This window comes from Artemia sp. Qi Xiang Cuo, chromosome 3 (assembly GCF_049724085.1).
Source record: "Artemia sp. Qi Xiang Cuo chromosome 3, ASM4972408v1, whole genome shotgun sequence".
NCBI classification, from domain to species: Eukaryota; Metazoa; Arthropoda; class Branchiopoda; order Anostraca; family Artemiidae; genus Artemia; species Artemia sp. Qi Xiang Cuo.
This window is the reverse complement of record NC_142796.1, coordinates 41534168-41551550: the sequence shown is the minus strand read 5'-3', so window position 1 is coordinate 41551550 and position 17383 is coordinate 41534168. Positions and strand designations below refer to the sequence as shown.

Genomic DNA, 17383 nt, shown 5'->3' with positions numbered 1-17383 from the left:
AGGCCCCCCCTTCCCCCAGCTTTTTTGCCCCCCCCCCACATTTTTTAATATTTTGTTTTGCGCACTTGAGACACAGAAGCCCCCCCCCTCCGCCCAACTTTTTGCCCCCCCCATTTTTTTACACTTTTTTTTGTGCGCTTGAGACACAGAGGGGTCCTCCCATCCCCCCAACTTTATGGTCCCCCTCCATTTTTTTTTAACTTTTTATTTAATTTTTTTAACCTGGTATTTTTTCAACTTTTTTTTACATGTCTTCGAATGAACAAGTGCACACTATGGGATTATGTGAGACGATTATGGATTTGAACATCAAGGACAGCAACCATCAATGACCATAGTCATCAAGGACCTCAACCTCCAAGGTCCCCTACCCCAACCCCCAAGGCCCCCCCCCTCCACCCAACTTTTTTGACCCCCCCCCCCATTTTTACACTTTTTTTTGAAGTTTCTTTCTAACTTTTTTATATTATTTTTTTAACATGATATTTTTTTTCAACTTCATTTTACGGATCTTAAAATGACATATAATATGCTTACGGCTCTACCAATCGTACTCTATGCTTGCTCATAAACACGATGCGGCTTTCCCACTGGTACTCTATGGCCGGTTATCGACACTACCTACTTTATTGCATGTATTAAATCAGTAATTTTTACGCAGTGGAACGATAAAGACATAACTCATATCTTTAAAAAAGTGAAGATGAAGCATTTTAAGAGAGTGTGTTCACATGTTAATGTTATTGTAGCATTGAATGCTGGCATGGAGAAGTATTTGAACTATGAAACAAGTACAAGTGGTAGCACTACTGGAAATGTATGTGTGCATTGTCATGACACTAAGTAATTAAATTTCTTTGGTGCACCAAAAAAATTCAACTCTTATGATGATGGATATGGGAGATTGAGATTTCCGGAGAAGATCGCACTCAAAGAGAATGCCAACATAAAACTAATAGTTGATGAAGAGGGGCATCTTCTTGCTAGTGCTTCTGGTAACATGTTACCCATTGTTAAACCCTATCGTCAGCCTTCGGGTATTAGCATTCAAATAAAAGTAAAGAGGAAAAGAAAGGCCTACTCTTCTACTAATATCATAAACCATATCTTGTCTACGTGCCGAGACTGTTACATGTGTAAAAATAATGTGGTAATAGACAGTGAAATTGCCAGAAAAATAAAAAGGGCAATGGCAGAAAATATCACTAAGGAATAAAAAGATGAATCGATGAAAAACAAAGCGCCAGCAAACGTTGTTACGACTATTGATCATATAGTAAATGAACCTAATAATACCCAATATGAAACGCATATTGAACATTTAGGTGACACACCAGTAGAAATGTGTTCACATGTTAGTGTTATTGTAGCATTGAATGCTGACAAGAAGAAGTGTTTGAACTATCATACAAGAACAAGTGATAGCACTATTGGAATTGTATGCCTACGTTTTCATGACAGCAAGAAATTAAATCTCTTTGTAATACCATAAAACATCGATTATCCAAATTATAGATATGCGAAAGTATCATTTCCAGAGAAGTTAGTACTCAAAGAGAATGGCAACATAAAAATATTAGTTTATGAAGAGGGATATCTTCCGGCTAGTGCAATAGGTAACATGCTTCCTTTTGATAGAACCTATAGTCTTCTTTCGGGTATTAGCATTCAAATGAAAGCAAAGAGGAAAAGAAAGGCCTACTCTTCTACTAATATCATAAACCATATCTTGTCTACATGCCAAAACTGTTACCTTTGTAAAAATAATGAGGTAATAGACAGTGAACTTGCCGGAAAAATAAAAAGGGCAATGGCAGAAAAATCACTAAGGAATAGAAAGATGAATCAATGAAAAACAAAGTGCCAGCAAACGTTATTACTACTATTAATCATATAGTCAATGAACCTAATATGACCAAAGATGAAACACATTTTGAAGCTTTCGATGACACACAAGTAAATACTGTATAAGAATCAAAATGGAATAATTATTATTGTACTGATTACAAACTAAGAGAATACAATAGCTACGTTATCAAGAGAGAACATGGTAAACTATTTTATGAGACAAATTCAAAACGTACATAGTTGATCATTGAGATTAGTAGTGTATCATAATATATTTTTGTATTATTATTCTACATGACATTATTTCATTACAAATATACTATGCATTACTTTGTTATGTGTTCATTATTTTTAGGATATGCTAGAACTTCAAACGTTTAGAATATCCACTAAAACATCGGAGATGTAAGAAAAGGAATTTGCATACATCTATTGTCAGACACATGAGATAACATTGAAAACATATAAGTATCAGAGTGAATAAATTCTTAATTAACACCGTTTGCTGAATACATTGGATAACATTCTCAAAATATAAGTATTAGAATGAATAAATTCTCTTTCAACATTCAGATACATCAGATAAAACTGACAACACCTAGATATCAAAGTGGATAATTTCTTCATCAACATCCTTTTGCCGGATACATGGCATAACATTGCCAAAATCTAAGTATCAGAGTGAACAAAATTGAGAAAATCTAAGCATCAGAATAAATAAATTCTTTATCAATATCATTTGACAGAAACGTTTGATAGCGTCAGTGTGATTAAATTCTTTATCAACATCTATTGTCAGATACATGGGATAACATTGAAAAAATCTAAGTATCAGAGTGAATAAAATTGAGAAAATCTAAGCATCCGAATAAATAAATTCTTTATCAATATCATTTGACAGATACGTTTGATAGTGTCAGAGTGATTAAATTCGCTATCAACATCTATTGTCAGATACATGGGATAACATTGGCAAAATCTAAGTATCAGAGTGAATAAAATTGAGAAAATCTAAGCATCAGAATAAATAAATTCTTTATCAATGTCCTTTGACAGATTGTCAGAGTGAATAATTTGTTTATCAATGTCCAAGTATGATTTTAGTAGAAGAGTCGGCCTTTCTTTTCATCTTGCTTTCATTTGAATGCTAATACCCCGAAAGCTGACGACAGGGTTTAACACTTGGTAACATGTTAACAGAAGCAATAGCAAGAAGGTGCCCCTCTTCATCAACTATTATTTTTATGCTGGCATTCTCTTTGAGTGCGATCATTGCTTGGGGGTTGGGGTAGGGGACCTTGGAGGTTGAGGTCCTTGATGGCTAGGGTCAATGATGCTTGCTGTCCTTGATGTTCAAATCTATAATCGTCTCACATAATCCCATATTGTGTACTTGCTCATTCGAACACATGTAAAAATAAAGTTGAAAAAATACCAAGTTAAAAAAAAAGTTCAAAAAAAATGGAGGGGGCCCCTAAAGCCAGGGGGGAGGGGGGACTCTTCTGTGTCTCAAGTGTACAAAAAGTGTAAAAAAATGGGGGGGGGGGGGCAAAAGTTGGTTGAAGGGGGGGGGGCTCTTCTGTGTCTCAAGCGCGCAAAAAAAAGTATTTAAAAATGTGAGGGGGCCAACAAAGTTGGGTGAGGGGGGCCCTTATGTGTCACAACCACGCAAAAAAAGTATTAAAAACGTGGGGGGGGGTCCCAAAAGTGGGGGGGGGGTGGAGAGCTCTTGGGGGTTGGGGTAGCGGACCTTACAAAACTGTTCAAATGGAACTTGTGTATTATAACGACCACAGAGTTTCACCCTAAATCATCCTCTAAAATGTCTCAAACTGTTTCGCCCACATAATCCCTAAAATTTCGACTAATTTATTTCTCACAAAATAATCCCTGTCTGTATTCAATAGGCATAGAAACATCTATGAAACATCAAATCACATAAACATTAAGCTAAATAACCATGAAGCAAACCTCATAACCATCAAACAACAAAACCGTGTATATTCAGTACCTTCTGCCCTACTATGAAAAATAATATCATATAACAAACAAACTACATAATCATGAAAGAAAAATCAGAACCATCAAACAAAATAACCATTTATATTTAGTACCTTCTTATCCATTTTTGAAACATCATATCACATAACCATCAAACCACATAACCATGAAACATCACTCATAACCATCAAACAACAAAACCATGTATATTCACTACCTTCTGACCGATCTATGAAGCATCAAATCACATAAAAATCAAACCACATAACCATGAAACAGCACTCATAACCATCAAACAACAAAACCATGTATATTCAGTACCTTCTGACCCATCTATGAAACATCAAATCACATAACCATCAAACCACATAGCCATGAAACAGAACTCATAACCATCAAACAACAAAACCATGTATATTCAGTACCTTCTGACCCATCTATGAAGCATCAAATCACATAACCATCAAACCACATAACCATGAAACAGCACTCATAACCATCAAACAACAAAACCATATATATTCAGTACCTTCTGACCCATCTATGAAACATCAAATCACACAACCATCAAACCACATAACCATCAAACCACATTACCATCAAACCACATAACCATGAAACAGCACTCATAACCATCAAACAACAAAATCATGTGTAATCTGTACCTTCTGACCCATCGATGAAACATCAAATCACATAACCATCAAACCACATAACCATGTATATTCAGTACCTTCTAATCCATCTATGAAACATCAAATCACATAACCATCAAACCACATAATCATGAAAGAACAATCATAGCCATCAAACAACATAACCATGTATATTCAGTACCTTCTGATCCATCTATGAAACATCAAATCACATAGCCATCAAACCACATAACCATGAAACATAACTCATAACCATCAAACAACAAAACCATGTATATTCAGTACCTTCTGACCCATCTATGAAGCATAAAATCACATAACCATCAAACCACATAACCATGAAACAGCACTCATAACCATCAAACAACAAAACCTTGTATATTCAGTACCTTCTGACCCATCTATGAAACATCAAATCACACAACCATCAAACCACATAACCATCAAACCAAATAACCATCAAACCACATAACCATGAAACAGCACTCATAACCATCAAACAACAAAATCATGTTTAATCAGTCCCTTCTGACCCATCGATGAAACATCAAATCACATAACCATCAAACCACATAACCATGTATATTCAGTACCTTCTAATCCATCTATGAAACATCAAATCACATAACCATCAAACCACATAACCATGAAACACCAGTCATAGCCATCAAACAACAAAACCATGTATATTCAGTACCTTCTGACCCATCTATGAAACATCAAATCACATAACCATCAAACCAAATAACCATCAAACCACATAACCATGAAACAGCACTCATAACAATCAAACAACAAAATCATGTTTATTCAGTACCTTCTGACACATCTATGAAACATCAAATCACATAACCATCAAACCACATAACCATGTATATTCAGTACCTTCTAATCCATCTATGAAACATCAAATCACATAAGCATCAAACCACATAACCATGAAACAGCACTCATAACCAGCAAACAACAAAACCATGTATATTCAGTACCTTCTGACCCATCTATGAAATAGCAAATCATATAACCAACAAACAGAATAGAACTATGAAAAAACATCAAACAAGTTGACCAACAAACAGAACTATGATACAACATTAAATCACATAACCATCAAACTATATAACCATCAAACAATATAACCATCAAACCATATAACCATCAAACAATATAACCAACAAACATAACCATGAAACTCTTATATAGCTGTGACGCCACTACCCCCTGGAGTAATACCTGGCTCCTTACTAATATGGAATCTTGTAACAATTAATGCATGAAAAGAATCAGATTTTGCTGATACAAAATTCAATTTGTTTAATGTTACACATGAAAAACTATGAACCTGAGGAAATTTACATGATTTTCAAAAAAAGGGGGAGCCAACCCATGAAAGGCAAGTGATTTTAATGAAATTGATTTATCCTGTATATGAGGGGACTGTCCCCTCCTCAATCCCTTCCCTTTTACGCTGAAGTTTGATTTTTTGTTCCAATTATTTAAGAACGACTGCTGGAGCACAAGGAATAACAAGTTAGAATAACCAATGAATTGAATAAAGCTTTTAAGCGCTTAAAAACTTTAGTTTAACGAGTGAGGGGTTGAGGGCGGGGCAGGCCCCCTCATTTATAGAATAATTTGTGTTTGTCTTAAGTTTTAGCGTTGCTCCTTACTTCAAGTTAAAAAAACTTACTTTTTTATTCAATTGATTTTAGGAGTTTGATGGCCTAGACCAAGACAGAATAGACAGTATTAAGCAAGCACTATAGATACTAGATTTAATATAGATGTAATATAGAACATCTAGGCATAAGATATGGTATAGTTACCAGTACCAGATCTAGACAGTATAGAGTTTATTAAAGTGTTGAATTTTACTCACGACAATCTTCCATTTTAGTTGTGGTTTCTCGGTTTTTCTAAAAATACGCACATTGTCTTATACTAATTACTTTTGATGGGTAATTTTAACCTTAATGGTTGAACTTATTTAGAGTCATCATAAAAAGCACATTTTCCCGATGCATATTCAGTTATCCAACTGCACTTTTAGAGACTTTGCTACCATTGACACTGGTCGCTCCTTACTTACAGCTTATTACCAAAAACGATTTGACTGTACATAGTTTATGGTCCCTGTATATACAAACCTTTTTTTCTGGATTTACCCATTTTTACAGAGGAAAGTTCCTTAGCGTGACTTAAGATATACATTTTTAATTACATTTACTTCACGACGTCTCATTAAAAATTTATTCGTTTCTTGCTTTCCTGTTTTGGTTCGATTTAAAAAACAAAGAAAGAAAATGAACCAGGTATCGTTTTATCATTGTAGTTTGGTCATTTATTTTCATCTATTTTCATTTGGGTTCATTTGCTTTGATTCCAATTACAAGAGATAGATTTTACCTTATGATTTTGCCGTTTTCTATTTAAATAAGAAAATATTCTTTTTGACATTGAAAAAACTCTATTTCAGATTATTTTGGACGTTTTCTTTGGGGTATAACATAGGAAAATAACAAAAAATGAAACATTTTTTTAGGGAGGGGCAAGGTTGTACAAGAAGCCTTTTTCGACCTAAAAGTGTCAAATGTTGCGAAATTTCAAAATTATATATGCTTTTGTTCTCTAGACAACGTGGGCTAAAGTACCCTTGTCATCTCAGGTGGTTACCCCTGCACCCATCCATTGTTGTACTGCCTGTATCCAAGCTACGAAAAATACTCGTGACACGAGAAATAATTGATTTTTTTATGTAAATACCAAGCCTTTTGGCTTACTATTTATGATTTAACAAACAAAAACATCCAACCCCTACCTCTTCAAACATTTCAATGCCACAAAGTTAGTCTTTGTTAACGGTTGTTAACACTTTTGTTAACGGTTGTTTAAGGCTTTTGCTCGGTTGGACGGATTATTGAGGAGGATCTTCAAATGCCCTCGAGATTTAACATGAGTGACTACTGAAATTTTCTTAGGAATAAGAGAAGCCAGTCAAACATTTTAGTAGCATACTAAAGTTAAAAAAAATCCAAAAAAATCCCACTTTTCCCCCGAATACTACAAAATTATGTGCTATTGTATACTTTGATCCTTAAGGCGGGATGGCGGTGGAGCAAAGTCAGTCTACAGTTTTGCTCCCAATTGCTCCTGTTGTTACCCATAAAGCTTTCTCTTAAGTTACACGACCAATGATATAATAGGAATAAAACCTACCTTATAATCATTATTTGTCCCAAAATATATGGGTACGAATGCCAGCCAAATGATACAAGTTGAATACATTGTAAATCCAATATACTTTGCTTCGTTGAAGTTCTCTGGGATTTTTCTAGTTTTGAAAGCATATAAAGTACATAATAATATAAGAAACATATTGTACAAAAGAGACATCACAAGAGATAAGTTTGATATGCCACAATTTAAAACGGAAGTTAAGGGATAGGGATACACTTCCTTAGTTGCGGGTCGCTCTATAATCAGCCAAACTGTAGTCCCTATTAGCTGAAGAGTCACCAACCCTGAAAATGATACAATAAAAAGATATTAGTGTCATTACATAATTCATTACTGCTGTTTTCAGCGTAATAAGTGAATCTCAAGAAACCAAAACTATGGATAGTGGATACTTTAAAAAAATAATCATTCCTATTTAGGATTAAAAAAAGTTATTCAAATGACAATAAAGAGCATCATTAGAACTTAAAACGAATAAAACTGTCCTGTATGTGCAGTGGCGGATCCAGGATTTTCTTAAGGGGTGGCATGATAGTTTGCTTCGATAAACTTGCGAACAAAGAAATACCAGCAAATCTGTTGAAATTAAAATGGTATAAAAATATTGATACAAAAAATAGTAAATTATAAAAACCACCCCACCATAAGAAAAGTAAATAGCTGTTCACCATCTATAAAAAAATGATATTTAATATTTTTTGCATAATTCGTTGCCTTTGCACTTCTGACAACTAGTGATTTTAGCAAGTGATTTAAATCTTTTTTGTCGAAAAAAAAAAATGGTCTTGAACCATCTTTTGGGGTCATGCACTCTTTGTGACAATTTGTATAGGTCAAACCGTTTAGCATGTCACCTAACTTTGTGGCATCGCTTAGTTACTATGATAGTAATGAAGAGTAGGAAATGAAGATAAAGACACAACTTGCATATTCGTAAAAGATGTATTAAACCTTAAATACTGGCTCTTTTAGGGGTGTAACAAGAAAAACATAACAGAGAGACAGAAATATAGAAGACATTTTAAACGAGGGTTTTAAGTATAGACAATAAAGTATTACTTAATCACTATTTCTTTTTAAAAATAGTGTTTTAATTAACAGCGTCAACTTTGACGAAATCTCAAAAATTTACTGATCATAGTTTTAATTTTCATAATAACGTAGCGTATCTTTCCACTTTTTAAAGTTCAATATATTTTGCTTAAATAACATAATTGCAATTTTATAAGAAAAAGTCTATTTCTTTATTTACACTCCCGCCATATCTATTTGTTATACAACTGGTATCTACCTCAATATTTCAGAAACGTTTATAATGGCCTCCTTGCTATTACGAAACGAAGATTTTCCCTTCCCAGTTGGCTTTTGTGGTAATACGGACAGATTCCCTTGAAAAACCTAAATTTAATTAGATACTTTTTGGCGGTTGGCGTCATCAATAAAATCAAACAGAGACCGCACAAAGTAACTGAATCTTGGTTTCAAACTTGTTTGCAAAAAGAAACAGTCTTAATTATTAAAAACTCAACTATTAAAAACCAATTACAAAAAATAACTTTCGTCCCAACCCAAACCACAGCAAGCGGTTTCAACCCCAAATCCATCACTACGTTAGGGGAAGAAAACGATCAAAAATGGGGTTTATTAAAGGCCAAACTAAAATATTGAAGAAACACACAAAGGAATATTTTGAGAGAATGACCGCCTCTCTTTTTCAGAGCGGACAAAATAATATAAACAAGGAAATTGCCGAAGAAAAAAACAAAATACAAACGTGGAAAGTCAACGAAACCATTAAAAACCATTGAAAAAACAACAAAAATTAAAAGATAAATAAAGTTAAATAAAAGACAAAATTATAAGAATTAAAATAAGAATTAATATAAGAATTGCAAATCGCGGATATTGGCGAATGACTCACTTTATGTTTGTTAGGTAATAGAATCAAATAGTCTACCAAGCATACAACTACCTCAAATCTGCATCAATAAATAAATGAAACCTAAAACGAATAGAAATTACAATAAATAACCGAGTCAAACTCAAAACGTGCAGAAATTAACATGAGTAGGGTTCAACGCCCTTAAGCTTTCTAAAAGCCAGAATATAATTTACACTTTACTGAAAAAATTCTAATGAATTTACTGAAAAAGATCTGCATTGTCAGTTTATATACATATGCTGATATTCATTCCTTAAAATTTTTGATTTCCCAAAGTTATAAAAGTGAAAACATTTAAAAGAATTTTTCAGTAAAGTAAAAATTATATTCTGGCTTTTAGAAAGCAGAGGGGGTTTTGAAACCTACTCATATTAATTTCTGTTTGTTTTGAGTTTCACTCTGTTGTTTATTTTAATTTCTGCTCGTTTTGGGTTTCATTTATTTATTGATACTGATTTGTGGTAGTGGTATGCTTGGTAGATTATTAGATTCTATTTTTGATCATTTTTGGTTTAATGGAGCTCTGTACTTAAAAAAAAAACTTATTTTTTGGAAAAAGTTTTATTTTAATTAACTTCTGTTTGTTTTATAAATCTTTTTCAGGGAAATGGAAAACAATAGTTTGAATCTTTCCGGTTTTCCTTTAAAAATTTATAGTTTGGCCTGCTATTTGCATGCTGGAGAAACTTTTTCAGCAATTTTTAACAACATAAACTCTTTTGAAAATCATGACACAAATAGTAGTGCTTAACTTAGTCGTATACATCCTCTGGTTGACCTGATAAATAAAAGTTAATACCATTGCGAAAAAATTATATTTATATTCTTTCACAGCCTGGACACACTTACACTCTTTTGATTTAGTAAAATTTTAAGAGCAGAAGTAGTAATAGAAGTAGCCCCAAAAATTTGAACTTAATACCCTTAGTCGTTCTTGATACATTGCTGAGATGTCTTATTGGCAACCAGAATACAAAAAGCGTGTTTTGATTTAATTTTAAAGCAATATTTAATTTTTAAGCATAATGGGCAAATTACATAACTCTGGGGGGTTGACCTACCCAATAACCCTAAAGATATAGTTACTAGACCATTCAGCGATGCTGAACAAAATGCCTGTCTTAAAATTCTGATTGGAAGTGTCTGGAAAATTATGAGCTAAAGAGGAGTGCTGATTGCCCTCTAATCACTTTTGACTCTTTTTTTTAATCCCACCTCCTCTCCTCTCGGTGACCTTCAAATTTTCTTTAAAAATATCTCATAATTTATCTAATGTCACCTATCCTTTTCTTGATAAAAATAACTTCTTAAAAAAATCAATTTATTAAAATTATATAAAAATTGAGCATTGCAAAATATACCAGGGTATAAAAATAGAGGTATACTGCATTTCAATTTTCTTATACCTTTTAGGTTCATCTGATATCTCAAGCTGCCTTTCTCCCTTAGGGCACCCCTTCCATCGTGACCTTAAATTACACTTTTCATATCCTTTTTCATCAACCTCTATTTCCCCCGATATATAAATCACTTTTACCCCCGTCCCCCAAAAAGGATAAAAAAAAAGTAAGAAAGAAATGAAATACTCCACCTTTACAAGTAAATACTATTAGGTAGAGTCTTTCATTATCTTCCTACTTCATTTCCTTTAACCTCATTACTCGTCTTTAATTTCCCCTTTGGCTGCTCAATCCTGATTAAAACATTATCATTATCCTACTTTCAATGCTTCTAAAATCAAACAGTTCGTGGTAAAGAACTGTAAGTAAGGAGCGACCCGGCTCAATGGTAACCGAAACTCTAAAAAACGGAATTTTGATACAAATAGATACATCAAAAGAATCAAATTTTAATACTGATTCCAAATATATAAGTTTCATCAAGTTTAGTCTTACTAATCAAAAGTTACTGAGAAAATTTCGCTGATTTTCGTAAAAAGGGGGAAAGACCCCCTAAAAGTTATAGAACCTTAATTAAAATCACACCATCATATTCAGCGTATAAGACAACCCTACTGTAGAGGTTTCAAGCACCTATCTACAAAAATGTGGATAGGTGCAAAAATGTCGATCTACAAAACTGGGTAATTTTGAATTTTTTGCCAGAATAAAGATCACGTAGGCGTTTGGTTTTTTTTTTTAGTCTTTTTTTGTTTTTTTTCCCATGGGTGATAGTATAGATTAAGTGGTAATTGAAGATATTTGAAGTGCTAATTGAAAAGGACAATAGAAGTTCTAATGACCTTTTCAAGTGACCAAGAAAATGGAGGGCAACTAAGCCCCCTCCCACGCTAATTTTTTTCCCAAAGTCACCCGATCAAAATTTTGAGATAGCCATTTTGCTCGGCATGGTCGAAAATATGATAAATATGTCTTTTAGGAAGACTTAATCCACCAAATTCTCCGGGGGGAGGGCTGAAAGCTGTGAACATTACCCAATGTTAACATATAGTATTGGTTATGGGGAAGTATACAGACGTTTTCAGGGGGGATTTTTTCTGGTAGGTGGGAGGGGGGTCAGGGGTTATATGGGAGGATCTTTCCATGAAGGAAGTTTTCATGGGGGAAGGGACATTGCTATGAAAGGGGCGCCGGATTTCCCATCATTATTAATAAAAAGATCAGAAATTAAATAAAAAATAGTTTTTCAAATGAAAGTAAGGAGCAACATCAAAACTTAAAACGAACAGAAAATATTACGTAAATGATTGTGTTCGCCCCCTAGTCAATACCTCGCTCTTTAAGCCAAAGATTTTTTAGTACTTTCATAAGAGCTATTTATTCTAATTAACGACCTTTGTGATTAAGGGGTAATTTTTAAAGAACTGGGACAAAATTCAAACTTTAGCTTAAAGAGGAAGGTATTGACTAGGGGGCGGGCCCCCTAATATACGTATTAAAAATCTATAAATATAGAAGTTCTTAACGTCAGTTAATTCGTAAGTTATGTATATCTATTACTAATAAAAACGTTCACAAGTGAAATTTAATAACTTTCGAGAAAGCCATTTAACCAAAGAAAAGTAAAATTAATATGCAAATTTTGTTATAATTATTCATGTACGGTGAGCCAATATCAAAACCTGCATTAATTCAAAAACATTCAAAAATTAAATAAAAAAAACATGTTTTTTTTAACTGAAAGTAAGGAACGACGTTAAAACTTAAAACTAACAGAAATTATCTGTCAACGCCTCGCTCTTTACGCTAAAGTTTGACTTTCTCACAAATCTATTTTTTTTAAACAATAAAACGCTGGATGTAGGTTTTCCTGCGAAATGAACCATTGTTTCATATCCGTTTTGTTGAATTTTTTGCTATCAGGGTTTGCGATCCTTTTTTTTCAGTAATTCTTTGACAGTTCCGACATGTTTTTGTACCGAATTTAGGTAGTCACTCTTTCATTTCTCACCCATGCGTTATACCTTTTCGTAGGGGTTGTTTCTTCAAAATATATTTCTTCGATAATTGTTTTCATGTGAAATTCTTTTATCTTGGCTTCGGTGTTAATTATTTGTAGGCCTCCTTGGCTTTTCATTAGAAACATATCTGTAAATTTAAGCTTTGGAGGGGGTTTTCCGTACCAGATGAACTGATATATCATTGATTTTATTTTCTTCTGGATGCCTTTTGTGGGGTTTGATACTGCAGCGAAATACCATATCAGTAGTATGCTAAGTATGGATTTGCTCAGTTTATGTTCCTTCCTGTGCTATTTGCTTGGTTTACGTTCCTTGGCACCCTTCCAGAGCATGTACTTATGGATTTGCTCGGTTTATTTTCCTTCCTGTGCTATTTGCTTACTTTACGTTCCTTGGCACCTTTCCAGAGCATGTACTTATGGATTTGGGTGGATTATGTTCCTTCCTATGCTATTCCAGGAGCTTATATCCCCCCATGCTATTCTATAGCACCATGTTCCTTCCTATGCTATTATAAGGGCTTATGTTCCCTCCCATGCTATTATAAGGGCCTATGTTCCTTCCTATGTTATTCTATGGGACCTCTACACGTAATTAAACACGCTTTTACAATCGGAATTGTTTGATTGACATTTGCAAACAGGGGTAAGTGATTTGCAAATTGGATTGTATGAAGGTGGAAAAAAAGAAAAAAAGGGTTAAACTGATTATCAGTTAAGGTAACCCCTCGGAGTTGTCAACTCAGATACTTTGTTATAAATTTGAAACAACTTCAATCTATGAAAATGGCTAACGATGATAGAATGGCATTTTGAGTTGACCTAGCTTTACCTCTCCGATGTGTTCTGTATAATACATAAGTAGTGTTTGAACAGTGTTGTCAGTTTAAAATAGGGTCCAACGTTATAGTATACTAAAAATTTCATACTAAGAGAGATGTAGATGGCAAGAAAAGAATTTAATAAAGAAATTCAGAACAAAACATAGAAATCCTTGCAAATCAAGTAGTAAGGTGTATGTGAGTACGAACCATCAAGGATCATAAGCACCAATGACCCTAACCAGCAGAGACATCACCCCCCCAAAGTTCCCCTATCCCCCAAATCGAAGGGTGCCCCCTCCCCTCCAGCTTTTTGGCCCCCTCCCCCCATTTTTTTTTTGGCAATTGACATTTTTTGTGATAAAAAATATAATTCATTAAGATGGTGGCTTTCAAATGTGAAACTTAAGTCCATTTTTGGATCAAAAAGTAAACCAATTCTGTAAAATCCGAGTTAATAAGAGTTTTTTACCGTAAACTCTAGTTTTTTTTGTAAGAAAATTATGGAAAATACAATTCTCTAGTTCAAATGTGAAATTTAAGTCCATTTTTTGATCTCAAAATAAATCCATGTATGTAAACTACGAGCTAATGCGGTTTTTTTCCTTTAAACTCCAGTTTTTGTAAGAAAATTATGTAGAATATAATTCTTTGGTTCAAATGAAAAACTTAAGTTCATTTCTACATCACAAAATAAACTATTGCTGAAAAATCTGCTCTAAGAAGGGGTTTTGACTGTAAACTCTAGTTTTTTATAAGAAATATATGGAAAATACATTTCACTGAATCAAATAGGAAACTTAAGCCCAGTTTTGGATCGAACAATAAAACTATTTCCATACAATCTGATCGAACAAGGGTTTTTGACCATAAACTACATTTGTTTTAAGAAAATGATGGAAAATACAATTCTTTGATTCAAATGTGAATCTTAATTCCATTTTTGGATCGAAAAATAAAACTATTTCCGTAAAATCTGAGCTAATTAGGGTTTTTGACCGTAAACTATAGTTTTTTTTTGTAAGAAAATTATGGAAAATACAATTCTCTGGTTCAAATGTGAAACTTAAGTCCATTTTTGGATCGAAAAAATAAATTATTTCCGTAAAATCTTAGCTAATAAGTTTTTTTGACCGTAAACTCTAGTTTTTTGTAAGAAAATTATGGAAAATACAATTTTCTGGCTCAAATGTAAAACGTAGGTCCTTTTTGGATCGAAAAATAAAACTATTTACCTAAAATCTGAGTTAATAAGGGTTTTTGACCGTAAACTCTAGTTTTTTTGTTAGAAAATTATGGAAAATACAATTCTCTGGTTCAAATGTGAAACTTAAGTCCTTTTTTGGATCGAAAAAAAAACTATTTCTGTAAAATCTGAGTTAATAAGGGTTTTTGACAGTAATCTCTAGTTTTTTGTAAGAAAATTATGGAAAATACAATTCTCTGATTCGAATGTGAATCTTAAGTCCATTTTTGGATCGAAAAATAAAACTATTTCCGTAAAATCTGAGCTAATAAGGGTTTTTATTCTGTGTGTTTTTTTTCTTTACTTGGTGGTCATTCAAAAAGCGAGGATTTTTGTTAAATAAATAATTCTGGTACCTTTTAAAATAGCTTTACGGGGTTTGAGAGACTCTGTTGTCTTATTCTGTGTGTTTTTTTTTCTTTACTTGGTGGTAAATCAAAAAGCGAGGATTTGTGTTAAATAAATAATTCTTGTACCTTTTAAAATAGCTTTATGGGGTTTGAGAGACTCTGTTGTCTTATTCTGTGTGTTTTTTCTTTACTTGGTGGTCATTCAAAAAGCGAGGATTTTTGTTAAATAAATATTTTTTTTACCTTTTAAAATAGCTTTACGGGGATTGAGAGACTCTGTTGTCTTATTTTGTATGTTTTTTTTCTTTACTTGGTGGTGATTCAGAAGCAAGGATTTGTGTTAAAGAAATAATTCTTTCACTTTTTAAAATAGCCTTACGGGGTTTTAGAGACACTGTTGTCTTATTATCTGTGTTATTTTCTTTACTTGGTGTTCATTAAAAAAGCGATGATTTTTTTTAAATAAATAATTATTGTAAAATTTAAAATATCTTTACGTGGGTTTGAGAGACTATGTTGTCTTATTATGTGTGTTTTTTCTTTACTTGGTGGTCATTCAAAAAGTGAGGATTTTTTTTAAATAAATAATTCTTATACCTTTTAAAATAGCTTTATGGGGTTTAAGAGACTCTGTTGTCTTATTCTGTGTGTTTTTTTTTCTTTAATTGGTGGTCATTAAAAAGCAAGGATTTGTGTTAAATAAATAATTCTTGTAAATAGCTTTACGGGGTTTGAGAGACTCTGTTGTCTTATTCTGTGTTTTTTTTTCTTTACTTGGTGGTCATTCAAAAAGCGAGGATTTTTGTTAAATAAATAATTATTGTACCTTTTAAAATAGCCTTACGGGGTTTGACAGACTCTGTTGTGTTATTCTGTATGATTTTTTCTTTTCTTGGTTGGCATTCACAAAGCAAGGATTTTGTTAAATAACTAATTCTTGTACCTTTTAAAATAGCTATTCGGGGTTTGACAGTCCATTTTTCCTTATTCTGTGTGTTTTTTTTCTTTACTTGCTTGTAGAACAAAAATCGAATAATTGATTCAAATAACTAATAAATTTACCTTTTAAAAAATCCTTCCGGGTTTTTATATACTCATTTTTTTTTGTCTGTGTGTTTTTTTCTTTACTTGTTGGTTATTAAAAAGCGAGGATTTTTGTTAAATAAATAATTCTTGTACCTTTTAAAATAGCTTTACGGGGTTTGAGAGACTCTGTTGTCTTATTATGTTCGTTTTTTTATTTACTAGGTGGTCATTAAAAAAGCAAGGATTTGTTATAAATAAATAATTCTTGTAACTTTTAAAATAGCTTCACGGGGTTTGAGAGACTCTGTTGTCTTATTCCGTTTGATTTTGTTTTTACTTGGTTGTCATTCGAAATTTAAGGATTCGTGTTAAATAACTAATTATTGTACCTTTTAAAATATTCTTACGTGGATCGGGAGACTATGTTGTCCTTATCTGTGTGTTTTTTTTCTTTACTATGTGGTGATTTAAAAGCGAAGATTTGTGTTAAATAAATAATTCTTGTACATAGCTTTACGGGGTTTGAGAGACTCTGTTGTCTTATTCTGTGTGTTTTTTTCTTTACTTGGTGGTCATTAAAAAAGCGAATATTTTTGTTAAATAAATAATTATTGTACCATTTAAAATATCTTTACGGGGTTTGAGAGACTCTGTTGTCTTATTCTGTGGGTTTTTTTATTTACTTGGTGGTAATTCAAAAAGCGAGGATTTGTGTTAAATAAATAATTCTTGTACCTTTTAAAATAGCTTTACGGGGTTTGAGAGACTCTTTTGTGTTATTCTGTGTGTTTTTTTTCTTTACTTGGTGGTCATTCGAAAGGCGAGGATTTTTGTTA

General features: G+C 32.9%; 1 protein-coding gene across 2 annotated transcripts in view; it reads right to left on the bottom strand.

Moving 5' to 3' along the window:
* LOC148954103 (metabotropic glutamate receptor 8-like) overlaps nt 1–17383 on the bottom strand; it is a 437295-nt gene that overhangs the window by 54025 nt on the left and 365887 nt on the right. For both annotated transcript variants that reach the window (XM_089085905.1, XM_089085904.1), the window contains exon 13: nt 7722–8026. In XM_089085905.1, the coding sequence (XP_088942031.1) occupies nt 7722–8026 (305 nt within the window). The remainder of the gene's footprint in view (nt 1–7721; nt 8027–17383) is intronic.